This window comes from Pteropus vampyrus, unplaced genomic scaffold (assembly GCF_000151845.1).
Source record: "Pteropus vampyrus isolate Shadow unplaced genomic scaffold, Pvam_2.0 Scaffold116, whole genome shotgun sequence".
Taxonomy (NCBI): Eukaryota; Metazoa; Chordata; class Mammalia; order Chiroptera; family Pteropodidae; genus Pteropus; species Pteropus vampyrus.
This window is the reverse complement of record NW_011888897.1, coordinates 1,979,017-1,992,626: the sequence shown is the minus strand read 5'-3', so window position 1 is coordinate 1,992,626 and position 13,610 is coordinate 1,979,017. Positions and strand designations below refer to the sequence as shown.

At 53.7% G+C, this 13,610-nt stretch overlaps 2 protein-coding genes across 4 annotated transcripts; both read left to right on the top strand.

The window, feature by feature from the left end:
• Window positions 1-3,209, top strand: PTMS (parathymosin). Of its 3 annotated transcripts, none has more exons than XM_023533948.1 (5): window positions 1-1,028; window positions 1,923-1,994; window positions 2,212-2,332; window positions 2,426-2,487; window positions 2,649-3,209. In XM_023533948.1, the coding sequence occupies exons 1-5, from the start codon at window positions 702-704 to the stop codon at window positions 2,697-2,699; spliced, it is 633 nt and encodes a 210-aa protein (XP_023389716.1). In that variant the 5' UTR covers window positions 1-701; the 3' UTR covers window positions 2,700-3,209. The 3 variants fall into 3 exon arrangements, with proteins under 3 accessions (XP_023389716.1, XP_023389717.1, XP_011364131.1); XM_023533949.1 differs by having other exon boundaries at window positions 6-974; XM_011365829.2 differs by having other exon boundaries at window positions 8-1,028; window positions 2,212-2,290.
• Window positions 3,210-4,651: 1,442 nt separating this feature from the next.
• LAG3 (lymphocyte activating 3) lies at window positions 4,652-9,923 on the top strand. Its single transcript, XM_011365828.2, has 7 exons — window positions 4,652-5,043; window positions 5,319-5,466; window positions 5,866-6,149; window positions 6,762-7,025; window positions 7,450-7,740; window positions 9,260-9,390; window positions 9,697-9,923. The coding sequence occupies exons 1-7, from the start codon at window positions 4,986-4,988 to the stop codon at window positions 9,865-9,867; spliced, it is 1,347 nt and encodes a 448-aa protein (XP_011364130.1). The 5' UTR covers window positions 4,652-4,985; the 3' UTR covers window positions 9,868-9,923.
• The last annotated feature ends 3,687 nt before the right edge of the window (window positions 9,924-13,610 follow it).

The following is a 13,610-nucleotide window of genomic DNA, read 5'->3' as shown; positions in this document are numbered from 1 at the left end:
GCGAAGTGAAAAGGGGAATCGGTGGGATTAAAGGCAGTGGGAGAGAGGGGCTACATGTGAGATCTGACAAGGTGTTCCGTGTGGCCCTCCGGTGGGCTGTGCGGTGGCATGTGACTTCACTGAGTAGGTGTCTTTGTATGTCTGAAATCCAGTGAGTGTGTGGGACTGCCCGTGTCAGCTACATGTGTGCGTGTGGAGACGTAGATGTTCTGGAGCCATGTATTCTTTGTGAGTGCTGAGCGGCTCCACTGTGCTCTTGTGTTGTCTCAAGAGTGCCAGAATGTCCAAACACCAGGCCATGTGTCTCCGGGTCGCGTGGGCGCTCCTCTGTAGCTGTGTGTGTGAATTGGTGTCAGCCTGTGTCAGTGTGTGTGTGCTGTGTTGAGTAAATGAGGCCAGGCCAGGGAGCTGCTTAGCGCAAGACCTGGGTTACATACCGTCCTGGAAAAGGGATCATGGAAGGACAGTGACCAGAAGGACATGACAGGGAGGAGAGGGCCCAGCCCCTTGTACTTTGGTCTCTGGTAGTTTCTCCCTCCCTGGCACTTTCCCTCCCTCCCCCCATCAGTCCAGATGAGAAACTCAGGCCAGAGCCTCGCAGACCTGGTGCTGGGGCCCGGAGAGTAGCTGACTAACTCCTGGCTCTCCAGCCCCGGGATGGAGGGGGAAGCCCACCAACCAGTAGAAGTGCTATATCTGCCATGTGGCAAAGAAATGAGGACAACCAAGTGGCACGAATAAACGTAGCTAAGTGGGAGGGTCAAGCATTCTGTGTTCCCTTGAAAGAGAAGAGAATTGGGTGTCCCTTTAGACCACCCATTGGCACCAACCCCCTCTCCTATCCCCAGTTACGTTCCAGAATAGACATACTCTCCCAGCGTGATCTCACACAGAAAACTTCCATCTACATGGAATCAGATACACAGAGTTGCACACCAGCACCAGATCGGATCACCTGGAGACACTGTTGCTTGGTGCCTGCCAAGGGTGGAGTGGGGAGAGGACTGGAATCGAAATTTGAAGGGCTGGTGTGTCCAGAGAGGGGACTCTCAGGAGCATCTCCCTCTGCCACATCAGAATAGGACATCAGGGTGTTCCTGCTGAGGTTTTGGGGTGAAGAAGAGAGGGACAGTGTAGAGTGAGGGTCTTCTCTTCTGGTTTTTTCACTATCTGTATTCCTGTCCCAGCCCAGACACAGACCTCTCCCTCGCCCCCACTTTCTCTCTTCTATGTTTTATCCTGCTGGACCTGTATCCCCTGGAAGTGGTTACTTCTACCCTTCCACCACACCATGCACACTCCACAGACAGGTGGTAGGAAGGAGGAAACTACTTAAACTTTAAACTTTTAGGGGGGAGGGAGGAATGGGAAAAAGTGAGAGGGAGTGCCAGGAATCAGGCTAGGATCCTCTCCCTATTCCTGTGGTGTTTGCCCAAGTAGGGGCCTTGAGGATTCTGGAGACACACAGACAGGAAAACAAAGGCTTGGGAGGCTGGGAGGGAGGCCCAGGAGAGTACCAGGAAAAGGCCCCAGAGGTAGACAAAAGGCAGAGCAGGGCAGGCAGTGGAAGGGAGCAGACAAATGAGGTGAGGGACCCCTGAGGAGGGGGTGGAGCATCTGGGCTGGAGCAGATGGAGGGGATTTGCTTTGCTGAGCTGAACTCTTCAGGTGGTGAGGTTTAGAACTTGACTCTTCAGGTGGTGAGGTTTAGAACTTGATGGAGATGGTGAGCAGTTACCTGGTCCACCTAGTCTCCCCTGAGTCTTGGAGAAGGTGTTTGGTCTTAGCCCTTAGGTGGCCTTAAGGACCCTGGGACCTCTGTTCTAACTCTAAGCTGCTGTGGCCACCTCCATTTCACAGTCCTCTAAGATCACTGCAGATCATATGTGGTGAGAGAAAGGTGACCTCTTTCTCTCTTGCAGGACCTGAAGGAGAAGAAAGAGAAGGTAGAGGAGAAGGCCAGCCGGAAAGAGCGAAAGAAAGAAGTAGTGGAGGTGCTGAGGGCGTCTGGCAGGCAGGGGGTTGTGACCACACCTGCTCACCATCCCAGCTTCAGTTACCTATAAGGGGCTGGGTCCCATCTTCCCCCTGACTCCTCCCATCCTCCCTGCCCCATCCTTTGGGCCCTCCCAATGCCCCTTGCCATCAGTGGTGATGATAGGTGGAGGCAGATGGCCTTCTTGACACTGCTTCCTCTCCTGGTCCCCACAGGAGGAGGAGAACGGAGCTGAGGAGGAGGAAGAAGAAACTGCTGAGGATGGAGAGGAAGAGGATGAAGGGGAAGAAGAAGGTGGGGAAGGGCAGGGAGGCTGGGCTCCAAAGAACAGTCAGGGTGGGTTTGAAGACCTGAAGCAGGGTTGAGGGCGACCACAGGGGTTCTGCTGGAGCTTCCTCCTTCCCCAATGACCCATTTCTGGCTCCTCAGATGAGGAAGAAGAAGAAGATGACGATGAAGGGCCGGCGCTGAAGAGAGCTGCTGAAGAGGAGGTTTGGGCTGGGTTGCGGGGCCTGAGGGGCTGTCAGGGATGCAGCAGGGGCTGGGAGCCCTTTGGATTTGGACCCAGATCCCTGTGGTGCATGGGAGGGGCCAGACCCGGGGAGGTCTGTCTCCCATTTGACGACTACCCCAACCCTTTTCCTCTCCACAGGATGAAGCTGATCCCAAGCGGCAGAAGACAGAAAATGGGGCATCAGCATGAGCCCCCTGCCAAAAGGGCTGGGGTGGGAAGCCCTTCCAGGGCCTGACGGTGGGGGCAGGAACAGACGAGTGCAGCCACTCTTCACCTGGCTCCTTGCTCTGGGCCCTGCATCAGAGCTGCCACCTTCTTTCTCCCCAGCCTTCTCATGTCCACCTCTCCAGACACTGCCCCTCCATCCTCACTCTGCCATCGTTCCACCTCCTGACCTGTTCCATCTGAGCTCTCCAGCTGGTCCCCAGTTCCCCTCTCCTTTTCCTTGCTCTCTTCCTCCCTTCATCTCCCCAGCCACTCCCCTCCTGGTAGCCTCTCTTTCCTAACCTCTGTATCCAAGCCTCCTATCCTGCCCGTCCCTACACTGCCTGATCCCTGGGTCTCCCTCAGATCCCCTTCTCTCAGACAGCGCCAGGCCGGGGTGGGGCCGGGGCCAGGGTTGGGACCGAGCCCCACAGCTGCCCCTCCTCACCTTTTTTGTATAATTTAATAAAGAAATGGTCGCGCTTCTGTTTTTAACCTGTCTCCTGCTTTCCCAGGGCAGAGGGAGGAGGGTGGCTACATTACGTTCTGCCAGGACCCTTTCCTTCTTTTAAAAAATCACCACTTTACCACCCACTGCTCAAGAAGACAAGGTCAGCACTCCACCGGTAGACACGGAGTACAGCTTCTATGAGAGCTGATTGTTGGATTTTGAGGGATGCTCCCCTGTAGCAATACACACTTCCCTACTAACCCACATTAGGTCTAGACACTGCTGAGCCCAGTGGAAAGCTACCAGCCCTATTGTGCTGAACCAGGCAAAGAAACAGCCTCAGAAACAGGAAGTCCCACCCCTGCAATGGGAGAGGGCCGAGAGGCCTGGGTCTCATTCTCCCAGAACCCAGAGTGAGAGTTGTCTGGCATCAGAACTGCTCCTCTGAACAAATGAGCTCCTGGTCAAGCAGGGGACAACTCTAGGGCCTCTCGTGGTTCCCGGGCTGGTTGCAAGTACTTGGCACCTGCCTGCCACCTTTCTTGGCCGGGTTGGGTGGGTAGCAAGAGTTCCTGACTGGCAGTGTCAGGCTTCTTTCCCTAGTACTTGTGCCTCAGGTTTTCTAGAGTTTTATCTTGCAGGATTTCAGCGTTTCTCTGTCACTTTCCCTATCAGTTCAGAACCTCTGGATTGGGAGCAGCTGTTGAGTACACAGGGGTTTGAACTAGGGCAAGGTGTGTGTGACTCTGATTCTTCCCAAAAGACACCCATAAATCACCCAGGGTCGGGACCACACACACAGCTTTTGTCTTCACACACCGTAACTTTGACCTTGGCAAATTATTTAATCTCTGAGGCTGCCTCAGTTTCCTCATCTGTACAATGGAGATAACATCAGATTTCACGAATTATTGTATGTAAAGTGTCCAATGCAGTTCCTAGCACATAGTGAAGGTTCAACAAAACTTAGTTATTATTTTCCCTGGGCTTGCTTGGGACGCCATTCCCCAGACCTACATCTTTCAGGGTCCAGTAAAACCTTCTGTCTACCTTATGCCCAGGAGACATTGGATAGTGGAGGGGCAGGTCTACAGAGGTAGCGGAGTACTGGGAAGTTAAAGGAATGAGGGAAGGGATAAGTACCAAAGAAAGGGCTGGCCAGGAAGAAAGTGTGAATGCTGGAACTGACAAGGGAGGCAGCTTACAGATGGGCCAGCAACAAGTTCCAGGCAGAAATGGTTTGGAGAGAAGGGCAGAAGGTCCCAGGAAAAGGATCAGTCAGGGCGGTGAGGGAGGGTGTGGAGGGGGTGGTGGGGACACCCAGAACTGAGGAAATAAACAAGGGGAGTGCCACCACAGGGGTGGAGGGTGATGCTGCTGGGAATCAGCCCCCTCAGACTTTCCACTGCGAAGCGAAACCGTGAGCCCTGGGGTGTGTGGGGGGGCGACGGGGAGGGGAAGTGGGGAAGGTGGAGGGAAGGCAGAAGGACAGGGGCAAGGGCCCTGGGAGCAGCAGACCAGCCTCCTAGCTCAAGATAGCCACTTTGCCTCCACTCAGCTCTGCCACTGCCCTGCCCCATTCCTTGGGACCCACCCCCACCCCTTCCCGGCTGCTTGATCTGGCCAGCTTTCCTCTGGATTCCAGCCTCTGGCCATTGGTTCCTCCCCTCCTTCTCCAGGCCTCTGTCCCTGTCCTTCTTCCTCTAGATTCCCTCCCTCCACCTCCCTCTTTGCAGAACCTCTCTTTCGTCTGGCCGTCTCTCCCCACTTTCTGACCTCTTCCCTTTGGAGGGCTCACTGTGGCCCAGGCCTAAGGGGAGATGGGGAAGGCTCAGTTCCTGGTCTTGCTGCTTCTGCAACTGCTGTGGGTGGCTTCAGGTAAGGTGGAAATGACTCTCTGGGAGGGCTGACCTCCGGAACCACAGGATGGGGTCAGCGGGGATCTCTGGATTGACCTTATAGATGCCAAGGTCTTTAGCTTGGGTGGAGTCTTCTTATGCCTTGCTTGGGACAGTCCTTCAGCCCCAAAGCCTCTCTTCAGGCTCTCCCTTGGCAGGGAAGCGGCAGAAACCCTGGTTTTCCTCAGGCTCCTTGACTACTCCTAAGTCATTTGGCTCATGGCCCCTCCCCTCAGCCTCTCTTTCCCTCCCCAGTGGAGGCTCCAAGGCCTGGGGCAGAGGTCTCGGTGGTGTGGGCCCAGGAGGGTGCTCCTGCCCAGCTCCCCTGCAGCCCCACAATCGCCCTCCAGTCTCCCAGCCTTCTGCGAACAGGAGGGATCACTTGGCGGCATCTACCAGACAGGTATGCACCTCAAACTTGGGAAACAGAACTCTCAAATCCAGCAGCAATGGCATCCAGATTCGCAGCCCAAGGCCCAGGCCAGCATCCTGTCTCTTCCCCTGATCTGTCAGTCCTTGTGAAGCCAGTGGCCAACCTCCCCTGCCACTATGCACCCTAGGCCTTTCCTCCTCTGCATCACTACTGCGACTGCTCCCCTCATCCCTGCATCCTATAGGATGCTTGCCTCTCCAGCAGGGGATGGTGCTGGCGTAACACAAGGGGGAACAGGAACAGGGATGTTAGTGGTCAAGAGATCTTTCCTTTGGGTGGTCCTCATCCTCAAAGTGAGGTGGGACTACATCTTCCCTGAGACTTCTTTCCCCTCAATGTCTTCATCTCATCTTTCTCTCCCGAGCCCAGCTGGCCCCTGGCCCACGGCCAGCGCCCCGCGGCGCCCTCCCCCTACACGGTGCTGAGGCTGACGCCCGGGGGCCTGCGCAGCGGGCGCCCGCCCCTGCAGCCCCGAGTGCAGCTGGAAGAGCGCGGCCTCCAGCGCGGGGACTTCTCGCTGTGGCTGCGCCCGGCCCGACGCGACGACGCGGGCGAATACCGCGCCACGGTGAACCTCAACAGCCTCGCTGCTGTGCGCTCCAAGGACCACGCCCTCTCCTGCCGCCTCCGTCTGCGCGTGGGCCAGGCCTCGAGTAGGTGGGGGCGGCACAAGGGGCGCTGGGCTGGGAGGAGGACGCCAGGTTCCCCGCCGCCCGGTGGCAGGAAGGGCTGGGCAAGACCGTGCTTCTAAGGATGCACCCTAGGCCCACCCAGAGAGGCCGCAGAAGGGTAGTGGAAGGGGGTGGGAAGCAGGATTGCGGTGTAGAAGGTGCCCCCAGAGAAGCACGTGTGTGGGGGAGGGCCCTATGGAGAGATCGTATCACCCCTTGAGCTCCCCTTCCCCCACCTACAGTGGAGTGCCAGGGGGGAGGAGGGGAGGCACCTCTGTAGTGGGGCGATGAGGGGCTAGAGTGATTCATTTCAGACATCTGTAGCTCACAGGGTGGGCTTAGTGGAGATCTTCAGCTAAGGCCTGGAGAAAAGGAGGGGCAGACCAAGCCATGTAAACTGGAGGCATGGGGCAAGCGAAGTAGACAGGAGACTCTAGGCATCCATTTTAAGCACCCCCAGGTTCCAGGCACTGAGCTGGGTGGGGTGGGGTTGAGGGAGGCTAAGACAAAAAAATCTACAGCTTCCAGTTTAGTTGTCCTGCTGTGTTGGGCAAGTGTGATGGGGCTGATCAAACCTTCTTTATCAATGCGCAGTGACTGCCAGCCCCCCAGGGTCTCTCAGGACCAACGATTGGGTCGTTTTGAACTGCTCCTTCAGCCGCCCGGACCTCCCAGCCTCTGTGCACTGGTTCCGGGGCCCAGGCCAAATCCCTGTCCAGGAGTCGTCCCATCACCACTTAGTCGGAAGCTTCCTCTTCCTGCCCCAAGTCCGCCCCTTGGACTCTGGGCCCTGGAGCTGCGTCCTCACCTATGAAGATGGCTTCAATGTCTCCATCACGTACAACCTCAGCGTTCTGGGTAACTCCTCCAGTCTGCCTTCACACTTGACCACAACCCCTTCCTGCTCCCCTTGTCACCTCCCCGTGACTTATGGGTCCCCAAAAGCAGGTCTTCAGCAGCTAATGCCACCTGCAATTGCTCCAGATCTCATTCTCCAACCCTTTTCTCCCGCCCGTTGCAGCCTTTCAACTGCCTTTTCCCCTTCAAGACTTTCCCTTGACCATCCAGCCTCACTTGCCACCCTTTGGTCTCCTGCTGGCCCGGCCCATACCCTGGGTTTCCGAGCCCTCTCAGTTCATCTACCCTGTTCTGCTCCTTAGCATTCTTCAGAGCCGGACCACCTCCTTCACTCTTCTGCCTCACTTCCATGCAGACCCAGCACTCTAGCCCTTCTATTACTTCTCCCTCTCTGCTTTAACTTTGGGTTCCCTTTTCCCTCCAGGACCGGAGCCTCCAGTCTCTGAGCCTCCAGTTCCTCTGACAGTGTATGCTGGAGCAGGTTCCCAGGTGGAGCTGCCCTGCCGCCTGCCTCCTGGTGTAGGGACCCAGTCTTCCCTCATTGCCAAGTGGGCTCCTCCTGGGGGAGGCCCTGACCTGCTGGTGGCTGGAGACAATGGCAACTTTACCCTTCGACTAGAGTCTGTGAGCCAAGCCCAGGCTGGGACCTACACCTGCCGCATCCATGTGCAAGGGCAGCAGCTCAGTACCACTGTCACTCTGGCAGTCATCGCAGGTCAGCCCCGGGTGGGAAAGGGGTAGCTCCCATCCCAGGGGAGCTGGGACAGGGAGGGAAGGCTGGCTGGGCAAAGACTGGGCAAATCCGTCTCATAATGCCAGGCCACTGGGTACAAGTTGTTGCCCCCGTGGTCTCTTCTTTTCTCACCCCCATATGTAAAGAACTGAAACTGAAAATCTCTCTTGAGTCACTAGATGAGTGTTCCACTCTACTCTAAGGGGATCCCCTTCTCCGAATTGGGGGGAGGGTCTGAGAAGTTAGAAAGAGAGGTGACAAAAGTTTGAATGGTTCAAAAGTGATGGAATATATTTCTAGAATCCTCGTCACACTTTGGGGCCAGGGCTTGGGTTAAAGTTGAAGGAAATGGCCTGGATTTGGGAGGAGTTAATAAATCAGTCCCTTGGTCAGCAAATATTTACTGAGCGTGGGATTTTCAAGACCATGTAAAACAAACACACATTAAAAAAAAAAAAAAAACCTTCAGAAAATGTTTTCATTGATTGGTAACTATCAGCATGACAGGTTGGCTATGTCTGCAGTACTCACCTGTGGCCACTGCATAGTAGCACCACACAGTAGGTGCTTAATACTGTATACTGGTTGAATAAATAAATGAATATGTTAAGAAATAATATATATTCTGAGGGCCAATATTGAATTCTCACATGCTTCCTGGATATCATAGCTGTACCTCAACCTCACTCTGGATCCCATCTTTTCCTCATGCCCAATCCTCTTGCTGACTTAGCCTTTCTTTCAATAATTCCAATCTCATCCCACTCACTATAAAACCTGGCCTCTTTCTTCTCCCATGTCCAGTCAGTCTCCAAAGCCTACCAATTCTTTCCTTCCAAGGTCTTCTTGAGGGTCCACTGTTTTGTATCAGTTTCCCATGCGATCTTATGACAACTCAATGGGAGATTTTTACAGAGAAGGAGCTTTCCTAAAGTCACGTAGCTGCTAAGTGCCAGACTCGGAGTCTAAACATGGGTCTTCAGGTTCCTACACTAGGCTCAACTCAAAGTCTTTCACCATATGTCTCCTCTAACCCACCGAGTCGCTACCGTTCAGCTTTGAGATGCTCTGTCTCTAGGTGGCTAGTCAGTTTACTGTTCTTCAAACAAGAAAGAGGAGAGTTCATTCAAGGGGCATCTCAAGCAAGGAAGGGGCACTGATATAAGTTGAAGCAGGAAAAGTGCAAAATATATTGGGGGCTAACTCGTGTGAGAGATATTGGGGGTTCTGCGCATTTGAATAGACAGTAATGTAAAAGAATCGGAAATAATATTTGTTATGTGATCTTTCTGGGCCAGTTTGAGTTTGATCAGTCCCCCGAAGGCAGTAGGGAGCCTGGAAAGTTTTTGATAAGTAGAGTGATCTGACCAGAGTTTTGTCTTGATAAGATTAATTTGGCCATGACCCTGATCTTCCCGCAACCTCACCCCAAAAATATGAGGATGTGGCAAGATGTCGTTTTAGCTATGAGCCTATGCCTAATCCTGTTCTTTCTCCGTAGGTGCCCAGCGCTCTGAGAGAGTCCCAGGTGCCCAGAAAAAAGGCCATCTCCCTTTCTTTCTCACCCTTGGTGTCCTCTTTCTGCTTCTTTTGGTGACTGCGGCCTTTGGCTTTCACCTTTGGAGAAGATGGGTGAGACAGGGACACCCCTCTTCCTACCACTGGCTTCCCTTCTCCCTAGTTCTTGGAGTGCTGTCTGGCTCTCCTTCAGGGAAGATGACTAAGATGGACCCTGAACTTACCTTTAGAGCCCCCTCTCCATAAGCCTCTGCATTCTAGGGACTCTTTGTGCTGAAAGAACTAAGGGAGGCTTGAGAAAAGGCCTGGAATCATATTGGGGAGGGCTAGAGGCTGAGAAAATATAGTTGGACTCCATATCCTCTTTATTCCCTTTCTCTTCATCCTTCTCCTCCTCCTGCCCTCCATACCTTCCTACAGTGGCAACCAAGAAGATTCTCTGCCTTAGAGCATGGGATCTACCCACCTCAGACTCAGAGCAAGATAGGGGATCTGGAGCAAGAACCGGAACCAGAGCCGGAGATGAAGCCAGAGGCAGAGCTGGAGCCGGAAGTGGAGCTGGAGTCAGAGCTGGAGCCACAGCAGCCCTGACCTGGAGCTGAGGCAGCCTGCAGATCTCCACAGCTTAGTCTAAATAAACTCCCATCAGCAGCAAGTCTGAGTCTCGCTCCTTCTTTTCCAATGAAGGTCCTTGTCTCTCCCCAGCCTCTGGGGGCTCCCTTCTCCTACCCTAGCCTTCTGACCTACTTTCTGCATCCAGTCTCTCTTAACTTCCCCTTTCTGTTCCTGGCTTCTCTGTGATTCTTTCTTTGTCTCTGTCTCTCTCTGTCTGTCTGTCTCTCTCTCTCTGTCTCTCTGTCTCTCTCTCTCTCTCTCTGTCTCTGTCTGTCTGTCTCTCTGTCTCTCTCTCTTGGATAATCATTTTTCTGAAGCTCCAAAAAGCCCTCACTCCTTACCTCTACGGCCCTTTCCTCCATCCTTTTGCTTATGTCATGCTGGCTGCCCTGGTTTCCTTTATATTTTTATTCTTCTGGCCCACCCTACCCCAGCCCACACTCGGCTCTACTTCAGCGCTGTCCTTGACCCTCTAGCTGCAGTGCACGTGAAAACACACACATACACACACACACACACACACACACACACGCACATGCACAGACACACAACATCCTGCCCTGTCAAGTCCTCCAGGAGATCAGGTCTCGCGACCTTTCTGGGCTGCAGGCTGAGGTTCCTGCCTGCCTCTGCCCCACCCCCATGTTCCTCAGCTCTTAGGGCCCTGTCTTGTTCCTGGTATGAGAACACACTGCCACCCAGTGGTCACTGTTTGTCACACACCACTGGAGGTCACTGGGTATGCTGGGGCAGGCTTGAGGAGATTAGCAGTGGAGTGGACAAGCAGGCACACATCCCCGCGTATGGTCACTGCCTTTGTGGGGTGCACTTGCTGTGACCCTCATATGAGTGTGTATCCAATAGCTGTCACATGCCCATGCACCTGCCAGGAGAAGGACTGAACCATTCATGCCTCGGGACACATAGCCCTGGCCCTGGCAAGGTTATGATCCAAGTCTGACAAAGGAGAATGCTACGAACAAAGGCCCCACATGGGGAGAAAAACAACCAGACATCTGGCTAATGCTGCAGCTTTGGGAGTCAGGTCACCTGGCTCCTGATCCTAGCTGTGCTGCTGTGACCGGGGGTAATCTCCCTGAGCCTCAGTTTCCTCACCTATTAAATGGGATAATGATAATAACCTACTTAAACAGGCTGTTGTGAATACTGGATGGTAAAAGGGCTTGGAATACTATGACGTGCTCCATGCATGTGATGTACTTGTCTGATCATCCATTTGTGAAGGAGGAAGCAGGCCTTCTCTAGTCATGCCAAGAGTGATATGGAAGACCCACCAGCCTGTCTCCCTAGCTCCGCTTGTCTCTCTCTGGGCGAGAACATTCCTCTTGGCCATCCAGACCATCCTCCAGCAGAGCACACACGCGCAGCACCTCCGCAGGAACCAAACCTCCACCTGCACTGTGTGCAGGGGTCTGGACTTTGGCCGCAGACAGCTCTGTCTGGGAACTTTAACCCCGGACAGGAGGGGAAAAAAAACATTGAAAGAGAGTGGGAGCAAGTCTGCAGGTGCAGAAGCCTCCATGTTTTACCGGGGCAGGGGTTTCCTGGAAATTTCTGTGGGTGGTATCTTTCCTTTCTACTAGACAACATCTTATGGCCTTTGGGCTTATGAGAGTAGTCATCGAGGATTCACCAGCATCTATGCAGGGACTTCCCCATGCTCCTGCACTAAAGGGACAGGGAGGAGATAAGGGCAGAGTGAAGGGCCACCTTGTTCCTCCACTCACTAAGGAAGTGAAGAGCAAGGGGCTGAAGGAAGGGAACATGGGGCTTTTGCACATACAGTGCTCTTTTTATTAATTCTTTCCCCCTTTCCTATGAGATCTCTCCTAGGGGGTGACACATTCCTGCTCTTTCCCTTTACCCCACAAAGCCCCAGTAAGATAACCTCCAGCCCTTTTCGCTTTCTCTTAAGGCCTTCCAGGGAGCTAGGTTAATTCATCCCACATCTTTAAGTTTATCTGCGAACTGGTGTTCCAAGCTGGGGATCTGGAGGGGAAGGGACATTAAAGAGGCAGGGAGCTCTGTGGGTGCTGTAAGGGGCAGAGGAGAGATTATCTTAGGTCCTTGTTAAAAAAAAAAGGGGGGTGTATTAGTTATCTATTGCCACATAACAAATCACCCCAAAACTTAGTAATTTAAAACAATAAGCATATTATCTCACAAGATCAGGAATCCAGGAGCAGCTGAGCTGAATAGTTCTAGGGCAGGGTCTCTTGTGAGGCTGCTGCCAAGATGTGAGCCAGGACTGGAGTCATCTGAAGGCCGGGCTAGACTGAAGGATCTGCTTCTAAGCATCATCTTCAGGAGGCTGCTGACCAGAGGCATTAGTTCCACCCCATATCGGCCTTTCCTTAGGGTCACTCGTGACATAGCAACTGGCTTCCCCCAAAGGCAGAGAGTGGCCAAGACAAAAGTTGTCATGTCTTTATAACCTACTCTGGAAAGTGACATACCATCCCTTCTGCTCTATTCTATTGGTCACACAGACCAATGCTGGTACAACGGGAGAGGGGACCACATAAAGGTGTGAACTGAAGGAGGCAAAAATCACTGGGGGCCATCTTGCATCATCTTGGCTATCATGGGTAGGGATAGTGTCTTGTAAGAGAGATAGGCCACGAGAAGGGAATAGGAATCCCTGAGTACCTCCACCCCCAGCTCTGCCATGAACCCGACAGTTTCCCTTATTGTCCGCTGTCCAGAAGTTCTGGAGGCCAAATGAGGTCCAGAGCCTTGCCAAGTCAAGTGTGTTAGGCAAGAGGCCATGCTGTGCTCATCCAGAGCTGTGGTCACATTTGCCAGTGTGTCCTCCACCCCTGACCTGGTCTTTTTATCTCTAAGGTGCAGGGCAGGCCCAGAAATTTCCCTGCCTCACGTCCTCCACCAGGCAGAAGTTCTAGAGTTCAGGCCTGGGCCCCTGCTGATACTCTCCCACGAAGGCAGTAAGCAGGGAGCTTAGGTTTCCTTGCTTGGGCCCACCCCAAGATGGAGCTCACCCTTTGAACAGAATGGGCTGGCAAGAAGATGGGTTCTATCTCTTCCACTCTGTGGCTGACAGTTTCTCCAAAGGGCTGCAGGTGCCAGCTGGCTGAGCCCAGGCTGGGCTCTGAAATTTGCCTGCTCATAGCTCCTATAGGGTGTGGGAGGCCCAGGAATCATCCTCTGAGTTTCAGAAAGTGGTTATGGAGCTAAGGAGATTGTGGACAGGGTTGAAGTGGGTCAGCTCTCCAAGGCCCTGCTTCACAGAAAATGGCCTCTGTGGCCCCTCCCCCAACCCCTCATCTCCAAGCCCTGCCCCCAATGTTCCTTGCAGACAGTGTCAGTGCAGCTGCAGATGTGTCTGGTAAGGGGGCCACCACAGGACTGCACCTGGGGCTTCCATCTTCCCTTCCACAGCCTTCCACAGGCAGCCCTACCCCTTCTCCAATAGCCCAGCCTCCAACACTCTGAGCATTGATGCTAGCTTCCCTCTTCTTCCCCTCTCTTTCTCCACACTTGATTTCCTTCCACTACTCCAGCCTCGAGGCAGAATCCATGCAGCAAAAATAGCTCTCTACCGAGAATCCAGAGACTTCTGGAAATCCCCATGTTCCGTGCTTACAGTCATACCATGGGGCAGAGAGTTTAACTTCGGTTTCTTCTTCTGTAAAATGAGGATAGTAATACTTACCAAAAAGGTTTGGCATGTGCAAATG

Excerpts from the sequence above, each read along its gene's own strand:
- LAG3 (XM_011365828.2), top strand. The coding sequence starts at position 4,986 with ATGGGGAAGGCTCAGTTCCTGGTCTTGCTGCTTCTGCAACTGCTGTGG. Across the intron at positions 7,741-9,259 it reads CACTCTGGCAGTCATCGCAG|GTGCCCAGCGCTCTGAGAGA; the intron begins GTCAGCCCCGGG and ends CTTTCTCCGTAG. Across the intron at positions 9,391-9,696 it reads TTCACCTTTGGAGAAGATGG|TGGCAACCAAGAAGATTCTC; the intron begins GTGAGACAGGGA and ends ACCTTCCTACAG.
- PTMS (XM_023533948.1), top strand. The coding sequence starts at position 702 with ATGTGGCAAAGAAATGAGGACAACCAAGTGGCACGAATAAACGTAGCT. Across the intron at positions 1,029-1,922 it reads AATCGAAATTTGAAGGGCTG|GACCTGAAGGAGAAGAAAGA; the intron begins GTGTGTCCAGAG and ends TCTCTCTTGCAG. Across the intron at positions 2,488-2,648 it reads AGAGAGCTGCTGAAGAGGAG|GATGAAGCTGATCCCAAGCG; the intron begins GTTTGGGCTGGG and ends TCCTCTCCACAG.